Below are 16828 nucleotides of genomic sequence, written 5' to 3'. Positions count from 1 at the left end.
ACTGTTAAGAAAAATAATAATAATAATTTATAGTTTTGGAGGGACTGCCTAATACTTGAAGACAAGTGGGTATGGGTATACTTACATGCATGTCCCCAGCCAGAGTCTCATACGTGTCCTTGAGCACAGGCCAGTTTTGTCTCCCTAGTGTGAGTGCCACAGCCGGGAGAGAGTAAGCACAGTGTCGGGTGAGTTCGTTATCCACAGTCTCGGCTCTCACTGGATCTGTCATGCTGATGTAATGCTCCAGCAGTGTCTATTGGAAGCAAGGTGACAAGTAACACTTCACTACACTTTTACAGCAACATACCAGAGATCTAAATATTGTACATGATTGTTTTAATTAATCTAAACTAAGAACATCTCACTGGGGAACTGCAATATGTGAAGGGGTACTTGTAACTCTACCTAAAAGTACCCATTATTATATTGTACAAGTAAACCAGGTGGTAGATGGTGGCAACCATCATCTACTTACTCAATGTAGTATTGCATACTTCCTCATTCACCTTTATCATGCTATTTCTTAGTTTGTCCTCCTCTCTTCCTACTTCTAGCTTTCCTTCCTGCAATTTTTTATTACTCTTCTTTTGACTTCAGGTGGCTCTACACAAAGAGACAAGCCTAATGGTCTCCTGCAGACCAGGATACCATTTACAACACTGGGTGGTGACCATATAACCGATTAATGGGGAAATGTGGAGCTTACTATGGCACCCCTGTTAACTAGGTGAGATGCAAATGTGGCGTCCTACCACCAATCAAACTTCCGCACTTTTCCCAGCGCTTCACTGTGTCAAGGCACTGTCAACCGCAAAAAAATACATTGTCTCACTGCACTAGACAACCCTGCAGGGGCAGCTGCTTGTCTGTGGTTGATTGGTCTGCTTGGTAAGACAGATTGAGGTTGATCAACAGAAACAATCACAAGCAGACCATATACATACATACATACATATATATATATATATATATAAAACTATGGAATTAATGTATGCAGCATTGTACTGCTCAGTATTTAAAGTTATCCCAAATTTCAGCATGTTTCAAAAATTAATATGAACTGTTTTTACTTAAGACTGCCTGCTGTATATAACTGAGAAAAATTAAGAAACTATTAAGATTTGATGCTACATGAGTACACCTACAGTACCTTCGCACACCACAGTGCCGTCACTGACGGGGGACTGCTGTACAAGGTATGTCATGCCGGTACAAATTATACGTAGGGACTTGCCTTCCTTTTCAGAATATAAGTTTTAAGCATATAGCTAAGAGGTATTTAAAAAAAAAAAAAAAAAAAAAAAAAAAAAAAAAAAAAAGTTTGTACTAAGGTTCTACTGACCCGAGGCACGATATCTTGATTGAGGTTGAGGAACTCTGTGGAGCTGACCCCTGAGTGTTCTGATGCCCCTGAGGACCCTTGTTCACTTGCCATACTTGGTCCCCCTGGCAGCATCACCGTAAAGGGGTCCACCAGCCTCTGAGACAGGAGTGATGGCAGGCGCGGCAATCCTGCCCTTGCGTTATTGTTATTATTGTTATTGTTGTTATTATTATTTGAGTTGACCACACAGTCACTAGGAGAGATGACGTCCATAGCCCGCTTCTTGATCTCTGTTACGGCACCCCCAGTCATGGTGACGGTGGCTTGGGTGAGGTGTGAGGCCAGGATGGAGGGCTGGGCTTCGCTGCGCTGCTGGACGGAACTCACTGATGCCGCACAAACCTGGGCATATGTGGCTACTGGCTGTTGTTGCTGTTGCTGCCCTGGACCTCTCACTCCATCATCGTCACATTGCTGGGGAGGAACAATAAAGGGATTATTTCACAAAATAATTTTGATGCACATACAGCATTTCACTCTAATTCTGATGCTTGGGATGGACACCTTCACAGGGTGGCAGTGATACAATCAAGTAACTCTACTGTTCAGGAATCAAAACATCCCTCACTACCTTCCCTATCCTCTGAAAGGTGGACTACAGGAAAACAATTTCAGCCTGCAGTTCACCAGCTTCATTTCCAGTATGGGGTCAGCAACAATAATCCTGATTCTGGTTTCAATTTCTACAGCTGTGCCTTGGGCAATCAAAACAGCAGCAGCACCAACAACAGCACTGACAACAACCTGGGTCTGGATATCTGGAGGAACAGTTCTTACATGTCCTCTGGAGCATGAAATTTGCAATTTGTTTTTTTACTTCAAAAGCAGCTGCTGTTGCTGTTGGCTGGTGAATATATATATATATAAGGCATGTCTGGAAAGTGGTCTCGTCCAGACAGTGGGCCTCTGACTGCTGGACTGGTACTTATGGACCCTAACCCAGCCTAACTTTGAAAGCCACCTACATAACTCCTTACCAGGCATGCACAGCACTTATTTAAACCTATTTAAGACCCTATTCACACCAATAATGGACATAAAGCATTAAATAAATGAAAAGGAACCAGAGAATGAAGAATTAGAAGTGAGTGTGGAAAATACTTAGGCCTAGCAGCATACAGGGTACTGTACTGTACTTACAGCACATCTGTGGCCACCTCCTCTAACTCTCTAAGGCTCTGGTAGTTGTCAAAATGCTCCTCAAGCACATACAGTAAGCCAGTGTTGTGCTAAACTTAATTCTTTGCACTGAGAGTTATAATTGTTTAACACTGCACATTCTTCTTAACTGAACCACACCAGTTTGAACTGCCAGTTTCAACCACCACTCTGCACTCCACACTCACTCCACAGTTAATCCTTTCCACTCTAAATTCTAATATCATAATACTGCTCAACACTGTAAATTCCCATGTGGTCTAGTGGCAAGGTACTGCGGTTTATTCACTGTTTATTCACAAAAAATGAGCACGTGCGGCATCGATTATGATGGACCTCTTCCCTGAACGAAGGTTAGGCAGTAACTGGGAACAGGGTTGCCAGATCTGAACTCGGCCACATTACCAAACTCCTCAATATTCATTACCAAATTCTTAAAGGAAGCATTTATTCTTCACTAATTATATATACAAGTGGAAATACATGTAATCACTCTCCTTATAATTAACAGCATGTTGATTATTTTCAAGCTATGTTGGCTAGCAGATTAATCAGAGAGGCAGACAATCCACCATCTCCATCCTGTGTATCCTCATACATGTGAAAAATCCATTTGGTAATGAAAAATACCAAATGGCAACCCTGACAGGGGAGGGGGGAGGGGAGAGGAAGAGGGGTGAAGGGGCCATGGTGTAAACAGCTGTTCGGTACCATACGGCAATTTCAAATTACAGGAAGAAAAAACAAAACTCGTATTTTGGGGGCATTTTTTTCTTTTTTTTTTTTTTGCCATTTTTAGGTTCTGAAGGTCCAGGTCCACAATGTCCCATAAGTGGGGTGTCCAGAAAGTGGGCATCCGGATAGTATAGGGATTACTACTGTATATATATATATATATATATATATATATATATATATATATATATATATATATATGCTGTGCATCATCCACCTTCCTACAGTTGCCACCAGCCACCTGACACCACAACAGCACAGGCCAGTGTACTGTAGCAAGACTCCGAGTAAGGTCATGTCCGCATCTGATGCATTTGAGGAAATGTCGCAGTTTGAGCAACGTGCAGTATGTAGACATTTCTGGCGAGGAAAAACATTCCGCTTGTGCCACATCCACCTTATTCACCTGACTTGACACCTTTTGACTTCTGGTTGTTCCCGAAACTGATGCACACGATGAAAGGGAGTCATCACGACATGACTGAAGACATCCAATCCGAGACTAAAAGCCTTCTGAAGAAGATCAAGAAGGAAGGCTTCCAGCAATGTTTCAGGCAGTGGCAGGAATGGTGGAACAAATGTGTATGTGCAGAAGGGGATGTCTAATGTATGTACATAATGATCAGTAAAATACTGTTATTCTAACATTCACCAAACTTTGTGATCGCATGCAAGCACACATGCATGCACGCACGCACGCACGCACGCACGCACGCACGCACACACACGCATACACACACACACACACACACACACACACACACACACACACACAAGCTCAGTTTCACAAAATAAATGAAAACAAAATTATTCACTGGCTTATTCCTTTTACTTGCAGGAGTACTTTTAATTCAATTTTTGCTATGTCCAAATATAACTCAGTTTACAGGAGACTTTTTGAACAGGAAGGGTTGGATGTGGATTTCATTTACCCCTTCATCAGCCAACCCTAAGTCAAGTCAAACAACCAATGCAAGTCTGATTAAGTAAAGAAGCACTTAAAGGGTGTCATGGAGTTATTAAAGTCTTTCTCAACTTACATCCTTGTCACTCTTTGCTTGTCCTCCTCCTTCAATGGTGGTCCGGCTTGCTTCCTCCCTCTTCTCCTCCTTTTCCTCCTCCTCTGTTGACACACACTGTAGTGATGCCGCTAATGCCTCCAAGTCCTCCTGCATGACAAACAAATCAGGGCTACTCCACGTGGCTTTGGAGATTAGGTAACATAACTTCCTTGGCAGTTTATTCTGCATTTTACACCTTGGTATTCTCTTACAAGTAACCAATTTAAATCATGTCAGTATCATAATAATATAAAAAGCATGAGAATGTTAGGTGTACTATATAAACTGCGCAGGAGGAGGTGCTCCAAAGTCTCCTATGCCACCCACAGTATGGCCATTAGCTGTAGTGATGAATGGTACAAATTACTAAAAATTATTCTAAAAACTACAGAAGAAAAACTGTACTAGGTGTGCTATGAAGTTCTACATAAGGATTACAATAAAAATGAATACTACTGCTATTCCCCACCTGCCTTGGTAGAAGAAGTAAATTAGTTGTAATGCTGAGTGATTCAAATGGCAAGTACACATTTTAAAACTTGATAATGGAAAATTATATCCCATCCAGGTCTATGAAAGGACAGTTTACTGTAAAACTTGAATAATTTATCGTGATTCATACATCCATTACATAAGGATACGGCATTCATCATGAGCTTCACTAATAAAGGTTCTTAGTTCTTAACTAGTAGACTAGTTTGGTGGTGGCAAGAATAAAATAAATAACATGTTAATAAACTGATGGAACTAACAGCACTGCAAAATCTGAACATTTACCTCAATAGTGTTGCGAGACGAGACAGGTTCGGTCTTATTTCTGGGAGGTACCGGTGATCCTAGAGTGATGCTGGGCGAGGCAGGGACGTCAGTGGCCACGGTCAGGTTCACTTGACTTTGGTATGTCTCTTCTCGTTCTTGTACTTTCGCTTTGACAGACACATTAGTAGTCTGACCAGCTATGTCTATATCCACCTCTATCTTGGGTATCGGCAGTTCCACAGGCATGATGGGGGTGCGCCAATAGTTAAAGGTATTGTAGGCTGGGTTCCCGTCTAAAGCACTAGAGGCTGGGTTATTGTCTAGGTGTACATGCAGGTGACCCTCTGTACCTGAGATTGTCAACAGATTACCCTGAGGTTGATGGTTTTGATGGCCACCAGTGGTCTCGAGTGCCCCAGGGAGTGAATTAGGAGGTACTGCTGGGGACTGTGAGCTTGAGCTGGCATGGAGGCCACCTTGAGAGTGGGTACCTGAGGAATCTACGGAATCCCGGCTGGCAGAGCTAGGGGTGTCAATCCCTTGGCCTGGCTGGGTATTAGGGTCGGAGGGGTTGGATATCCGGTAAGCCATTGCTCTTCTCTCTTCAGCACTAACTGATAAGCAAGGTTCACTGCTGGCACCTTCAACCTCCACCTCATCCACCTCCATGGGCTCAACAAAAACATCCCCCATTTCTTTTTTTATGCTGCTTATTTCGACATTGCAGTCACTTATTGTCCTGCTTATGCACTCCAGTAACATGGACTCTTGTTTGATCTCATCTTTTGCTTTTGTTTCATGACTGATAAGCTCTTCTTTGATTTCTTCTTTTGCCTCCGTTTCATGACCAAATGGCTCTTGTTTGATTTTGTCTTTCGATGTAGTTTTATCTTCCTCCCTTCCTCCTCCCTCTTCTCCTCCTCCCCCTCCTCTGTCTGACACCACCACTGTGTCTGCATTCAAGCTGTGAGTAAAGAATAAGTATTATTTTTTTTAATTCATTCATCACCCAATCCTATGTTGCCACATGAGGAGCATAGAAGTCCGGGACAAGGCAAGTTGGTCCTGACATTTAAGATGAGAGTGACCAACCTCACTCATCCCTGAGTGGCATTATTTGAGCAATAAACCTTAAACACCCCTTGCAAACCTGCCCAGGCTCAATCCAACTGGAGAGCCTTAATTACCCACTAAACCACCAGGTGCCATAATTTGGTTATGTGGTTATCATCCAGCATAGTAAATGGTTTCCTAGTGTACAGGAAACCAATTGGCTTGTCACTCAGTGTAGAGTAGTGGAAAGAATGAAGGAAAGAAAGAAATGATGAGGGAGGAAGAAAGAGAGGAAAGGGCAGTCACCCAAGAGCAGCACTATATTGAGAATAAAAAAAAGAAAAAGAAAAGACATCTGTCAATAAATAAGTGTACAGTAATAATGTGTCACTTGCAGACTGCTACCATGATTCATATTCAAAATTAAGCAGTTCTATTATCATCTGTCCACACACACCCTAAAATTCCCATCTCTCGATCTTGAATGGTGAGCTCGCCATTTAAAAGTGCTATGGATAGGATGCAAAGCCTTAATATTTTAAAGCCTTATTACTATCTTACTGGCACTTGAGCTATGGGTAATTAGCTATACAATAACTGTCTCCACCAATTTAACGTGCACCTTCTACAGGTCCCATACAATAACTGTCTCCAACAATTTAAGGTGCACTTTCTATCAGTCCCAAACACAATTGGGAAATAAAATTCATCCTTGTAAGAGTTTCAGTCAATGGTCCTCTGCAATCAAAAGTGTTCAAAGAGTCAAAACTGTCTCAATCAATGCAATCCTCAACCTCACTTTTAGAAGCTTCATTTGCCTCTCATCTAATCAAAACCTAACACCTCAACCTAATTTAGCTTCACATAAACCTAATTCTTCCTTTACCTAAATGTAAACCCAGACCCAAACCTAAATGTACCCTACCCTAAGCTAACCTAAACAAATCTAGACCTAAACCTAACTTAAACCATCCAAACAAAAAAGCACACTTGTCAACAACATTATAGAAATATGCTCCAGTCTGTATACATATGGCACTAAAAACAAAATGAGAGAGAGAGAGAGGGGGGACATGTACAGTATGTAAATGAGAGTATTGTTTGGATGTATTCATGACTACTGTGCACATGTATGGATGGGGGGGGGAGGGGAGGAAATACGAGGAGACTGGGGGGAGGGGGAGGAAATAAGAGTACATAGGGGGAAGGGAGAGGTAAATAAGTAAGGACGAGGAATGGTGGGGAGGGTGAGGAACACAATGAAAATGAGAAGCTGGGGCAGTGTGGTGCAGATGAAAATGAGAGGAAAAAACAAATGAAAAGCAGACTGGGGGGACAAGGATGATGTAGACTGTGGGTCGGAGGGAGTAAAGTATGGGATACGAGAGGAGAGAGAAGAGAATCTAGAGAGGAGGGTCAAAGTAGCATACTGAAGGGAGAGAGGAAGGGAGGAAGCAAAGAATGGAAAGAGAATGAAGAAAAGAGGGGAGGAGAGAAAAGGAGGAGGTGGTGCAGGTGGAAGGGAGGTGGAAGGGGACAAGTTAAGGAATGAAGGATAATAGGGAGAGGAACAGAAAGAAGGACTGAAGAAGAAAGGGAGAAATTGGGAGAGGAGGAAGATTAAAAAGAAAGGAAGGGGAGGTGATAATTCTAGAATGGAAAGGAGGGATGGAAGGAGGGATGTAAAGTGTACGGGAAGGAGAGATGATTATATATGGAATAAAGGAGAGAAAATGATGCACGAAGTAGCACAGTGAGGGAAGAAAGACATACAGGAGGGTGGAATGAAGAAAGGATGGAAAGAAGAGGCGAAAATGACAAGGAGAGTTGATACCTATGAAAACGGTTAGAATGAAGGGAGAAAGTAGAGGGAAAGGAAAGAGATGGAAAAATGAAGAAGGTTAAAAAAAAATGAAGAAATGAATGGGAAGATGAGGAAAAAGGAAGGAGGACTGAGGGAAAGAAAAAAGAGAAGGAGAGAAGGAAAGAGTACGGTATACTGATGAAGGAGGGAGAAAGGGAAGAGGGGAGAGAAAGACTGAGGGAAAGATGGAAGGGTTGCCAGAATGAAAGAAGAACTGAAGAAAAGAGAGAGAGAAGGGAGGAGGGAGGGTAAGAGGGAGGGAGGAAAAAGGAAAGGGAGAGAGGGCATACAGACTATGGATCACAGGACCGAAAAGGAGAATGAACGATGGAAGGGGGGAAAGGGAAAAAAGGGGGGAGGGAAGGGAAAAATGGAGGGAGGGGAGGGAGAAAGAGGAGGGGAGCGAGAAAGAGAAGGGAAGGAAGGGACAAAACGAGAAAAAAAAGGATGGAGGGAGGGAAGGAAAATGGAAAAGAAAAGGATAGTAGAAAAAGAAATGGGAGGGAAGAGGAAGAAAAGGTGAATGGAAAGGAAGTAGGAGGGAAAGTAAGGTGGGAAGGAAGGCAGAAAGCAGGGAATGAAGGAAGGAAGGAGGAAGGTAGAAAGGTGGGAAGGAAGGTAGAAAGGTGGGAAGGAAGGTAGAAAGGTGGGAAGGAAGGTAGAAAGGTGGGAAGGAAGGTAGAAAGGTGGGATGGAAGGAAGAAAGGTGGGAAGGTAGAAAGGAGGGAAGAAATGTAGAAAGGAGGGAAGGAAGGTAGAAAGGAGGGAAGGAAAGTAGGAGGGAGGGAAGGGAGGCAGGAGAGAAGGGAGGTAGGAGGGAGAGAAGGGAGGTAGGAAGGAGGGAAGGGAGGTAGGAAGGAAGGAAGGGAAGTAGGATGGAGAGAATGAAGGGAGAAAGGAAGGTAGGAAGAAGGGAAGGATGGTAGGAGGAAGGGAAGAATGGTAGAAGGAAGGGAAGGAAGGTAAGACAGAGGGATGGAAGGTAGGAAGGAGGGAATGGAAGGACAGGAGAGGAGGAGGGGAGAGAGGGAGGGAGTGTGTGGCAGCTGTTGTGAAGGATGATGCTTGTTCTTACCCACCTAAACACACCTCCCTCTCTCCCTCCTTTCTCTTTCATTCCTTTCTCCCTTTCTCTTCTCTCCTCCCTATCTCTTCCTTGTTTTCTCTTCTGCCTTCCCTTCTCTTATTTCCTCCCCCTCTCTCCCTTCTCTTCTTTCCTCCCTTTCTCTCCCTTCTCTTGTTTCCTCCCTTTCTCTCCCTTCTCTTCTTTCCTCCTTCTCTCTCCTTTCTCTTTTTTCCTCCCTCTTTCTCCCTTCTCTTCTTTCCTCCCTCTCTCTTCCTTCTCTGCTTTCCTCTCTCTCTCCCTTTTCTTCCTTCTTTCCCTCTCCCTTCTCTGCTTTCCTTTCTCCCTCCTCTTCTTTCCTCTCTCTATCTCCCTTCTCTTCCTTCCTCCCCCTTCTCTTCTTTCCTCCCTCTCTTTCTCTTCTCTTCTTTCCTCTGTCTCTCCATTCTAATCTTTCCTCCCTCTCTCTCTCCCTCTTCTTTCCCCGCCCCCCTCTCTCTCTCTCAATACCAAGTCCTAATTTTTTCTAAAGACAATGTTCTTTCCTTCTGACTTAACACTTCACGTGTGCATATGAAAGATTTCGCATTAACTCCTTTACTCCCATGACATTATTATTTTATGCAAACCACAACCAGATTATTTTATTAACAGATTTTCCTGACCTCCAGTAATAAAGCAATTGATTCCAAGAGTCTGCCTCAGGTAGTAAGAGGTTACTGATGGCTGTATTCAGCCCCTTACCTTCAAAATATATCTGTAGAGCTCAATAAGTCAACAAAGTACAATATATAAAATAATCCTAGTCCTAATCCTAATAATAACTAAATATACTACTACTGCTGCTACTACTGGTAACTCTCTCTCTCTCTCTCTCCATACCTAAGGCAGCAAGACAAGGGTAGTCACGTGCCCACCAACCCCTCCCCTCCTGCCCCTCCCCCCCCTTTGCCCAGATTCCCCTCCTGCCATCCATCCTTCTACACATCATCCTTCTTCCTCCTCTCTACTTTCTTCCTGCCTCTTCCTTTACTCTTTTTCCTTTTCTTCCCTCTTTTCAGCCTTCTCTTTTTCCTCCCCAACCTGATTATCTTTTCAGTCCATTCCTCTTCCTTATGTTCATTTCCTACCACTTCTTTCATCTCTCTATTTTCTCAGTACATTCCTTTTCTCTCTCTATCCTTACTTTTTCCCACCAAACTCTTTCTCTTCCCAATAATTTCCTCCTCTATTTTCTCTCCATTCATTCTTTCTCATACAAGAAAACATTTTGTTTGAAATAACTTATCCTGAAACTGATGGCATACAACTAAATCTACTAAGAACCAATTTAAATGAGGGGAGGATTGGCGTTGCATCGCACTCCATCAGTGTGCTGCCACCTTCACATTCTGAGTGGCCATCTGAGAGACATCTGTGTTGGTTGGAACATGTTATACAATCTTGCTGCTCTAACTGTGATGGCTAACCAAAGGAGACATTTGTTGAACCTGTGTCTTGTGCAGTTGTGGAGGAAGGGGGATGCCCTGAATCATTTGGAGGCTCTTCTCTCTATTTTGTTCAGTTTGTTAAGATGTCTGGAGGCACTAAACACCCTCAAGATGAGGGTAATGTTTTCCCCTTGCATCGAGTCATAAGCCTTTTCCAGTTGCAGTAGTTAGCTAAGCATGGAGGGCTGGCGCTCCATGTGAGGCTTTCTGACAGATCTTGCACATGTGCTTGTCATACTGCATCTCTGTCAAAATCAACATCCAGGACTTACATAGTTTTGCAGAGGGAAGGCCTTGTCACTTTTTCTAACTTGTTCTTCATGGTGGGAGCTGCGGTATGAGAACGAGATATTACCACCACCTGTGTCTCACTGTATGGAGCAAAACTTATGTGCCAGTTGGTTCTCCACTCTTCGATGATTTGCAGAAAGTTATTGAAGTCTCTCAGCCACTAGCACAGCGTCCTCTTGGTTGTATGAGATTGTGAGAATGCAAACATCAGCAGAGGCAGATAATTCAGGGTGTTACTATAGTAGGCTGTCAATGAACATGTTCCAAAGAATTTATTCAAGAACTGATTCCTGAAGCACATTTGATCTGACCAGACTTTGTTGAGACTGACCTGAAACCTTTAAGATGAGTTCCAGAGGATCACCCTCAATACCCGACAGGGGAGTTTTCAACAAAAATCCTTTATGCCATGCCCTCACAAAGGCTCTTGTAATGTCAAGGATAATCACCAAGCTATCATGGCTGTTATCTAGGACATCCTGCCAGTTCTTGATATGGAAGAAGCAGCAGTGGAGGAGGTGGTCAATGACTGACCGAAAGGATCTGCAGCCACTCTGTCGGCTTGACAATGTGTTTGCTGATCAAAAAGCTGAATGATTTCATGAGCAATTACTTGACAACAACCCTGATGAGGAGAAAAAGTAAAGAGATGGGCTGGTAGTTACCGTGATTGGACTTGGAGAGTTACCTGTGATCTGTGACTACTCGTTTCTTTCTAAATGGGACAGCCAAGTGTTCTCCATAGGTCTTGAAGAGGGATATCATGGGATCTGTGAATTCAACCCATTTATGTATGATATGAGGACTCACATCATATGGCTCTGTTGCCTTTATGGTGTTAATTTTGCAGAGGACACCCAACATCTTATCCGACGCACATGCATGTTAGTTGTTCTTGGCACAACTGTGGGAGGTGAATGGGTGACCTGCTGAGGTCTGGGACAGCAGTCTTACTTCTGAACATCCTACCCAGCAGTTCCTTTTTTTGAAAACTGCTAATAGCTCCCGTCTCATCAGCTTGTTTAATGGTGGAATATCTTCATGCCTGGCAACCCTGTTTGTCTTTCACAAGACTGCACCCCATTCTGCTTCCTCCTCACAGGCCAGACTTGATGGCAGTTATCATTCTGCCACTTTCGCCAGGGCCATTTATCGTTGACGATCATCTTCCAACACATGCTGTGGATTTTTATCTTTTTTCTGTCTGGTTTAATTTCTCATAACTAAGCCAGCACTCGTACTTATGGTCTGCAGGAAAACATTGCCTTTAACTGAACTAGGACAGGTCATCGGGATTAGAGGGGAACTTGCGAGCTGGCACACGAAGCATCAGTGACTCGACAACAGCGTTTGCGAAGGCTACACATCTTTTATTGATGTACTCCAGCAGAAGGCTATTCCACTCACATCAGCTATCTATTTCCTTATCTCAGCTCTTCCTATTCTCTCTCTTCCGTTTTCCTTCTTTTTTTCTTCCTATCTCCCCCCCTCCTCCCTCAGTCTCTCTCTATACATGGTCACAAACTTATTCACCCATAACCTCCCCCCACCCTCCCTTCCCTATACACCCTTCCTCCCCATAACAGCTGCCTTCCCTTCCCTTCCTGCCTTCCTCTCCCCCCCCCCTCTCTCTCTCTCATGTGTTTTTCATATATTCTGTGCAACCCAGGGAACCTTCTGCTGTACAGTACTATATTTTCTCCTCCTCCTGTGACTAAGTTCAAGTTTTAACACTGAGGCCAGATCACCATAAGATCTGTGTAACTATGTAACTATGCATCTACTTCTCCCTTTACCTGTATCTCATTTCCCCTAACTTGATTTTTTTCATATTTTTGTCTCTTTCCTCTTCTTTTTTATTTCTCTTCTTTCTCTTTTCTTCCTTATCTCTCCTCTTGCTTTCCTTTACCTTCCCCCCCCCTCCCTCCCTCTCTCTCTCTCTCTCCAGCAGCTGCCCCCCCCCTTAGACAGCTGCAAGAGGGAAAACAGCTGGACTTCCTTACTGTGGTCACCTCCCCTCCCTCCCCCCTTCCCCTTCTTCTATATACCATGGTCACTATCCCATTCCTCCCCTCCTCCTCCTCCTCCTCTCCATTCACTCCCTCCCCCCCAGTCTTCCCTTTCCCTCCTTCCCTATTTACATCCAACCCCCCTTCTTCAACTTATCTCTCCTCCCTCTTCTATCATCTCCTTTTCCTTTCCTCTCTTCTTCCCCTGCTCTCCTTGCCACCATGAACTCCCCCCTTATCACTCTACCTCCAGATCACTTTCCTCTGCATATATCTCCTCCCTTCTTCTTTCGTTTATGTTTATTCTGCTCTTCCTTTCCTCTTCAGTTCCCTCCTCCCTCCTCCTCTTCCATATCTCCTCACGTTCCCACCACCCTTACTCTACCTCTCCTCGCTTCTTCTTTCCTTCCTGTTTCCTTCTCCTCTTAGCTACAATCCCTTTCCTCTTCTTATCTCTTCTCCACTCTCCTCTATTCTACTTTTCCTTTCCCCCTTTTCACTCTTCTGTTCATCTTTCCCTTTCCTTGACCAATTTCTCCTTCCCTTTTCATCTCTTATTTTTTCTCCCCTCTTCTTTACCTTTCCTCTCCCATTTTCTTTTCCTCCTCTTCCTTCTTCTCTTCACCTTTCAATTCCTGCTTCATCCATTGGTGCAAGAACTATAGATAAACTTAAAATCTGACTGGATAAATACCTCTATTTCATCACTATCAGACCACAAATACCTAACATTTGTTTATTTCCCAACTGACTTGCATGCACACAACTCTGAGATGATTGATGAACTAGGAGAATATGCTGGAAAGTTTTTTTCTTTTTATAAACATATAAATTAGACTGCATGATGAATATTTTCTTTTCTGTCTTTCTTATAAAAATGTTTACCGGGTATATATATTTTAACAATCATGGTGTTTTTTACTTTTTTTTTCTGCGGGCCATTAAAGACTGTATAGTGCCAAATATTTCCTCTTCTTTCCTTCCAGTTAAAATGTCCAAGTATATTCTAACAATCATTTTTGGGGGGCTATTTCCTGGAGGGTGTGGTGGGTGGGGAAGAGCCTGTTGCCGTATGCTTTTTTTCCACATACATTGGTTTGATCTTTAGTATCATTAATTTTCCTCACACAGATAAGCTAACAGGGGATGACAAAAGGCATCCTGGTATCTGTGCTTCCTGTGAAATCCATTTTCTTTGCACTTCCATCATTTTTTTTTCTTCTTTTTCACTTCCTCTTCCTTTCTATCATTCATTTTATTTTCCTTTTCTTCCTCCTCCTTCCTCTAATCATAATACTTTCACTTCCTGTACCTCTCTCCTCCTCCTCTTTTCCTTATCTTCTTAGCGTACTCTCCTCTTTCTTTCCTTCCCTTCTTACACTCTCCTCCTCTTTATTCCTCCATTCTATCATACAATCATCAATCTGCACTAAATATTTCTCTCTCTCTCTCTCTCTCAGGGCTGGTGGAAGAAACAGAAGGGGCAGACCAAAATAATGATGGAGGGAGAATGAGAGGGAGAGGAAATAGGGGAAGAACAGATGTAGGGAGGGAGGGAGGGAGGGAGGGAGGGAAAGGGAGGGAAGGGAGAGGTGAACACGTGCCCAGACCTTTACTTCCCTCCATCCCTCCCTACCTACCTACTTTCCTCCCCTCCCTACCTCCCTCCCTCCCTTCTCTCCCCTTCACATCCGCCCCTCACAACCCATGGGCAACTGTACCTCTCCCCCTCCCTCCCCTTCCCTTTTCCCTCCCTTCTTCCTTCTTTCCTCCCTCCCTACCTTCCTCTTTTTTCCCCCTTCGTCCTTCTTCACCCTATCTTCTCTTTCTCTCTGGTTTAAATTGCTCTACACACACACACACACACACACACACACACACACACACACACACACACACACACAAAATTCCTTCCCTCACACAGTGCCTTCATCTGATACCTTGTCTCTCACCCCTTTCTCTCCTCCTAAACCCCATCCTTCCCTCCCATAGCCCTCTCTCTCTTCCCTTTCCCCTTTTTCTCCTTTCGCCCTTTTCAAATTTTCTCTTGTCATCCTTTTCCTCCTCCTCCTGCTCCTCCTCCCATCTTCTTTTTCTTGTTTTCTACATCATACACACACACACACACATTATATATACAGTATAAAATATATATATACATATATATATACAGATAAAGAGAGAGAAACTAATGAATAATAAGTAGAAACAAATGTTAATAAGTAAAAAAGTATGAGAAAAAGACAGGAACAAGAGATACCAATAAAAACAGAGGAGGAGGAAGAAAATGTAAAGAAGGAAGGAAATGGGAGAAGGAGGTAGATGAAAGATGAAGGTGAAGGATGCATGAATGAGATGGAAGGGAAGGGAATAAAAGGTAACAAAGGGAAAGGGAAAGGGGAAGGGAAGAGAAGTGAAGAGGGAGTGTGGTGGGAAAGGTAACCAACCACCGTTCCAATGACTGCCTTCACTTCCTCTCTCTCTCCACAATATTATTTGCCTCAGAGTCAGCTTGTGGAACTCCAAGGTTCACTGTGACCATAGTTAACCCTTTCATTTCTACAGTTCCTCCAATTAAACCACCTGGTGACAGCCTGTGTAAAATCATATTTACATAATCAGAGTGAGAGGCTAACTATAAAACACTTCACTGTGCTGTACCAAATAGGTTTGACAGTTGTTCTTAACCTCTGCACCAGTGGTACTCAAAAATGGCAGACCGCGGTCCGAATCCAGACACAGACGAGCTTTGGTATGGACCCCAGCAACTTTCATCACTGAATACTCAGTCCCCCCCTCATTTTAAAGAGTTGCAATACTGTACTTAACATCTGTGGATGAATTTCATCCAAAATATAACTCAAATAAATTTTCACTTCATCCGGCTACCATTATAAATTACGTTAAGCTACAGAAGTAATTCAAACCTGTCCATTTCGTAGCTATAATGCAGACTAGTGAGATTAACGACGGACAAAGAGGCCACTATTTTTTCCCGCTATTCTAGGTGTTCACATCACCCAGAGTAACAAGTTTCATAATTCTAAATACAGTAGTATATCATCAATGTCAACTTGTCAGGATTAAACATTGGTAACATGGGAACAGGAGTTTCCACCACAAGAATACTGTACTTAACAAGCTGCACTGCACATACCCACAGACTGTTGCCATTAGCCTCCTCAAATGAAGAGCTGAAAAAGGCATACTGACAAGGGATACTGACAATTGTTAGACTGTTCACTGGTACATGCTATGGCGCTAAGCAGTGGTGGAAGTGTTAAAGTGACTATGCTTACGTAAGAAAGGCAACAGAAATTTGTTCAATAGAAGAGTTTCATTTTGTCTTTCTGAGAAGTTGGGAAAGTGAAGGGTAGATTTTCTTGTCTACTTAACCACATTACTAAGAGGAAAAGAGAATATATACTTTAACCCTTACTTTCAATTTGGTCAGGGTATTAACTTTCCACACAGTTCCATTATATTAACTTAAATGTAAGTGTTTTATTCCATCAAATGTAACTGTTTTATTCCATTAGTGTTATTAAACAGATCTTTCATTCAGACCTCTGCCACAAAGGAAGGTAATATGTCTGGACCTTCAAAGGAAGTAACTGAGGAACCCTGCTCTACACAAAGAGAGGCCTCCTATGTGGTGTATTAAACTGGCTCATGCTTAGTAAAAATAAAACAAAATACACCAAAGGTTCCAAATTTTTCCCACTACTGTATTTAACATGACAATAATATATATTTCTTTTAAATTTATCAATCACCAACTTCAAGGTTTAATCTCTAAAGCTCGGCTAATGTAATCCAGTAGATTTTAGAGTAGATGATTACCCTGCTCTCCATAAGTGAAAAGTCACTAGTTTCCTCTTACGATGCCTTAGCCAGCCCTCAAATGGGCATTCAAACTACTAGATAAGCAGGATTAAGTTATTTATGTATCTGCTAA

At 42.9% G+C, this 16828-nt stretch overlaps 1 protein-coding gene across 3 annotated transcripts in view; it reads right to left on the bottom strand.

Annotated features, from left to right (window-relative positions):
* Positions 1 to 16828, bottom strand: part of LOC145403039 (serine/threonine-protein phosphatase 4 regulatory subunit 1-like) — a 275696-nt gene that overhangs the window by 18084 nt on the left and 240784 nt on the right. For all 3 annotated transcript variants that reach the window (XR_013897924.1, XM_080274880.1, XM_080274879.1), the window contains exons 8-11: positions 5119 to 6064; positions 4321 to 4449; positions 1346 to 1801; positions 86 to 256 (exon numbers count right to left, since the gene is read on the bottom strand). Coding sequence is in view for 2 of the 3 variants with exons in the window: in XM_080274880.1 (XP_080131006.1) it covers positions 86 to 256; positions 1346 to 1801; positions 4321 to 4449; positions 5119 to 6064 (1702 nt within the window). In the remaining variant the exon portion in view is untranslated. The remainder of the gene's footprint in view (positions 1 to 85; positions 257 to 1345; positions 1802 to 4320; positions 4450 to 5118; positions 6065 to 16828) is intronic.

This window comes from Coenobita brevimanus, chromosome 60, assembly GCF_032717465.1.
Source record: "Coenobita brevimanus isolate Jiangsu-jjx chromosome 60, ASM3271746v2, whole genome shotgun sequence".
NCBI lineage: Eukaryota > Metazoa > Arthropoda > Malacostraca > Decapoda > Coenobitidae > Coenobita > Coenobita brevimanus.
The sequence above is the reverse complement of the archived record's forward strand: the minus strand, read 5'-3'. Positions and strand labels throughout refer to the sequence as shown.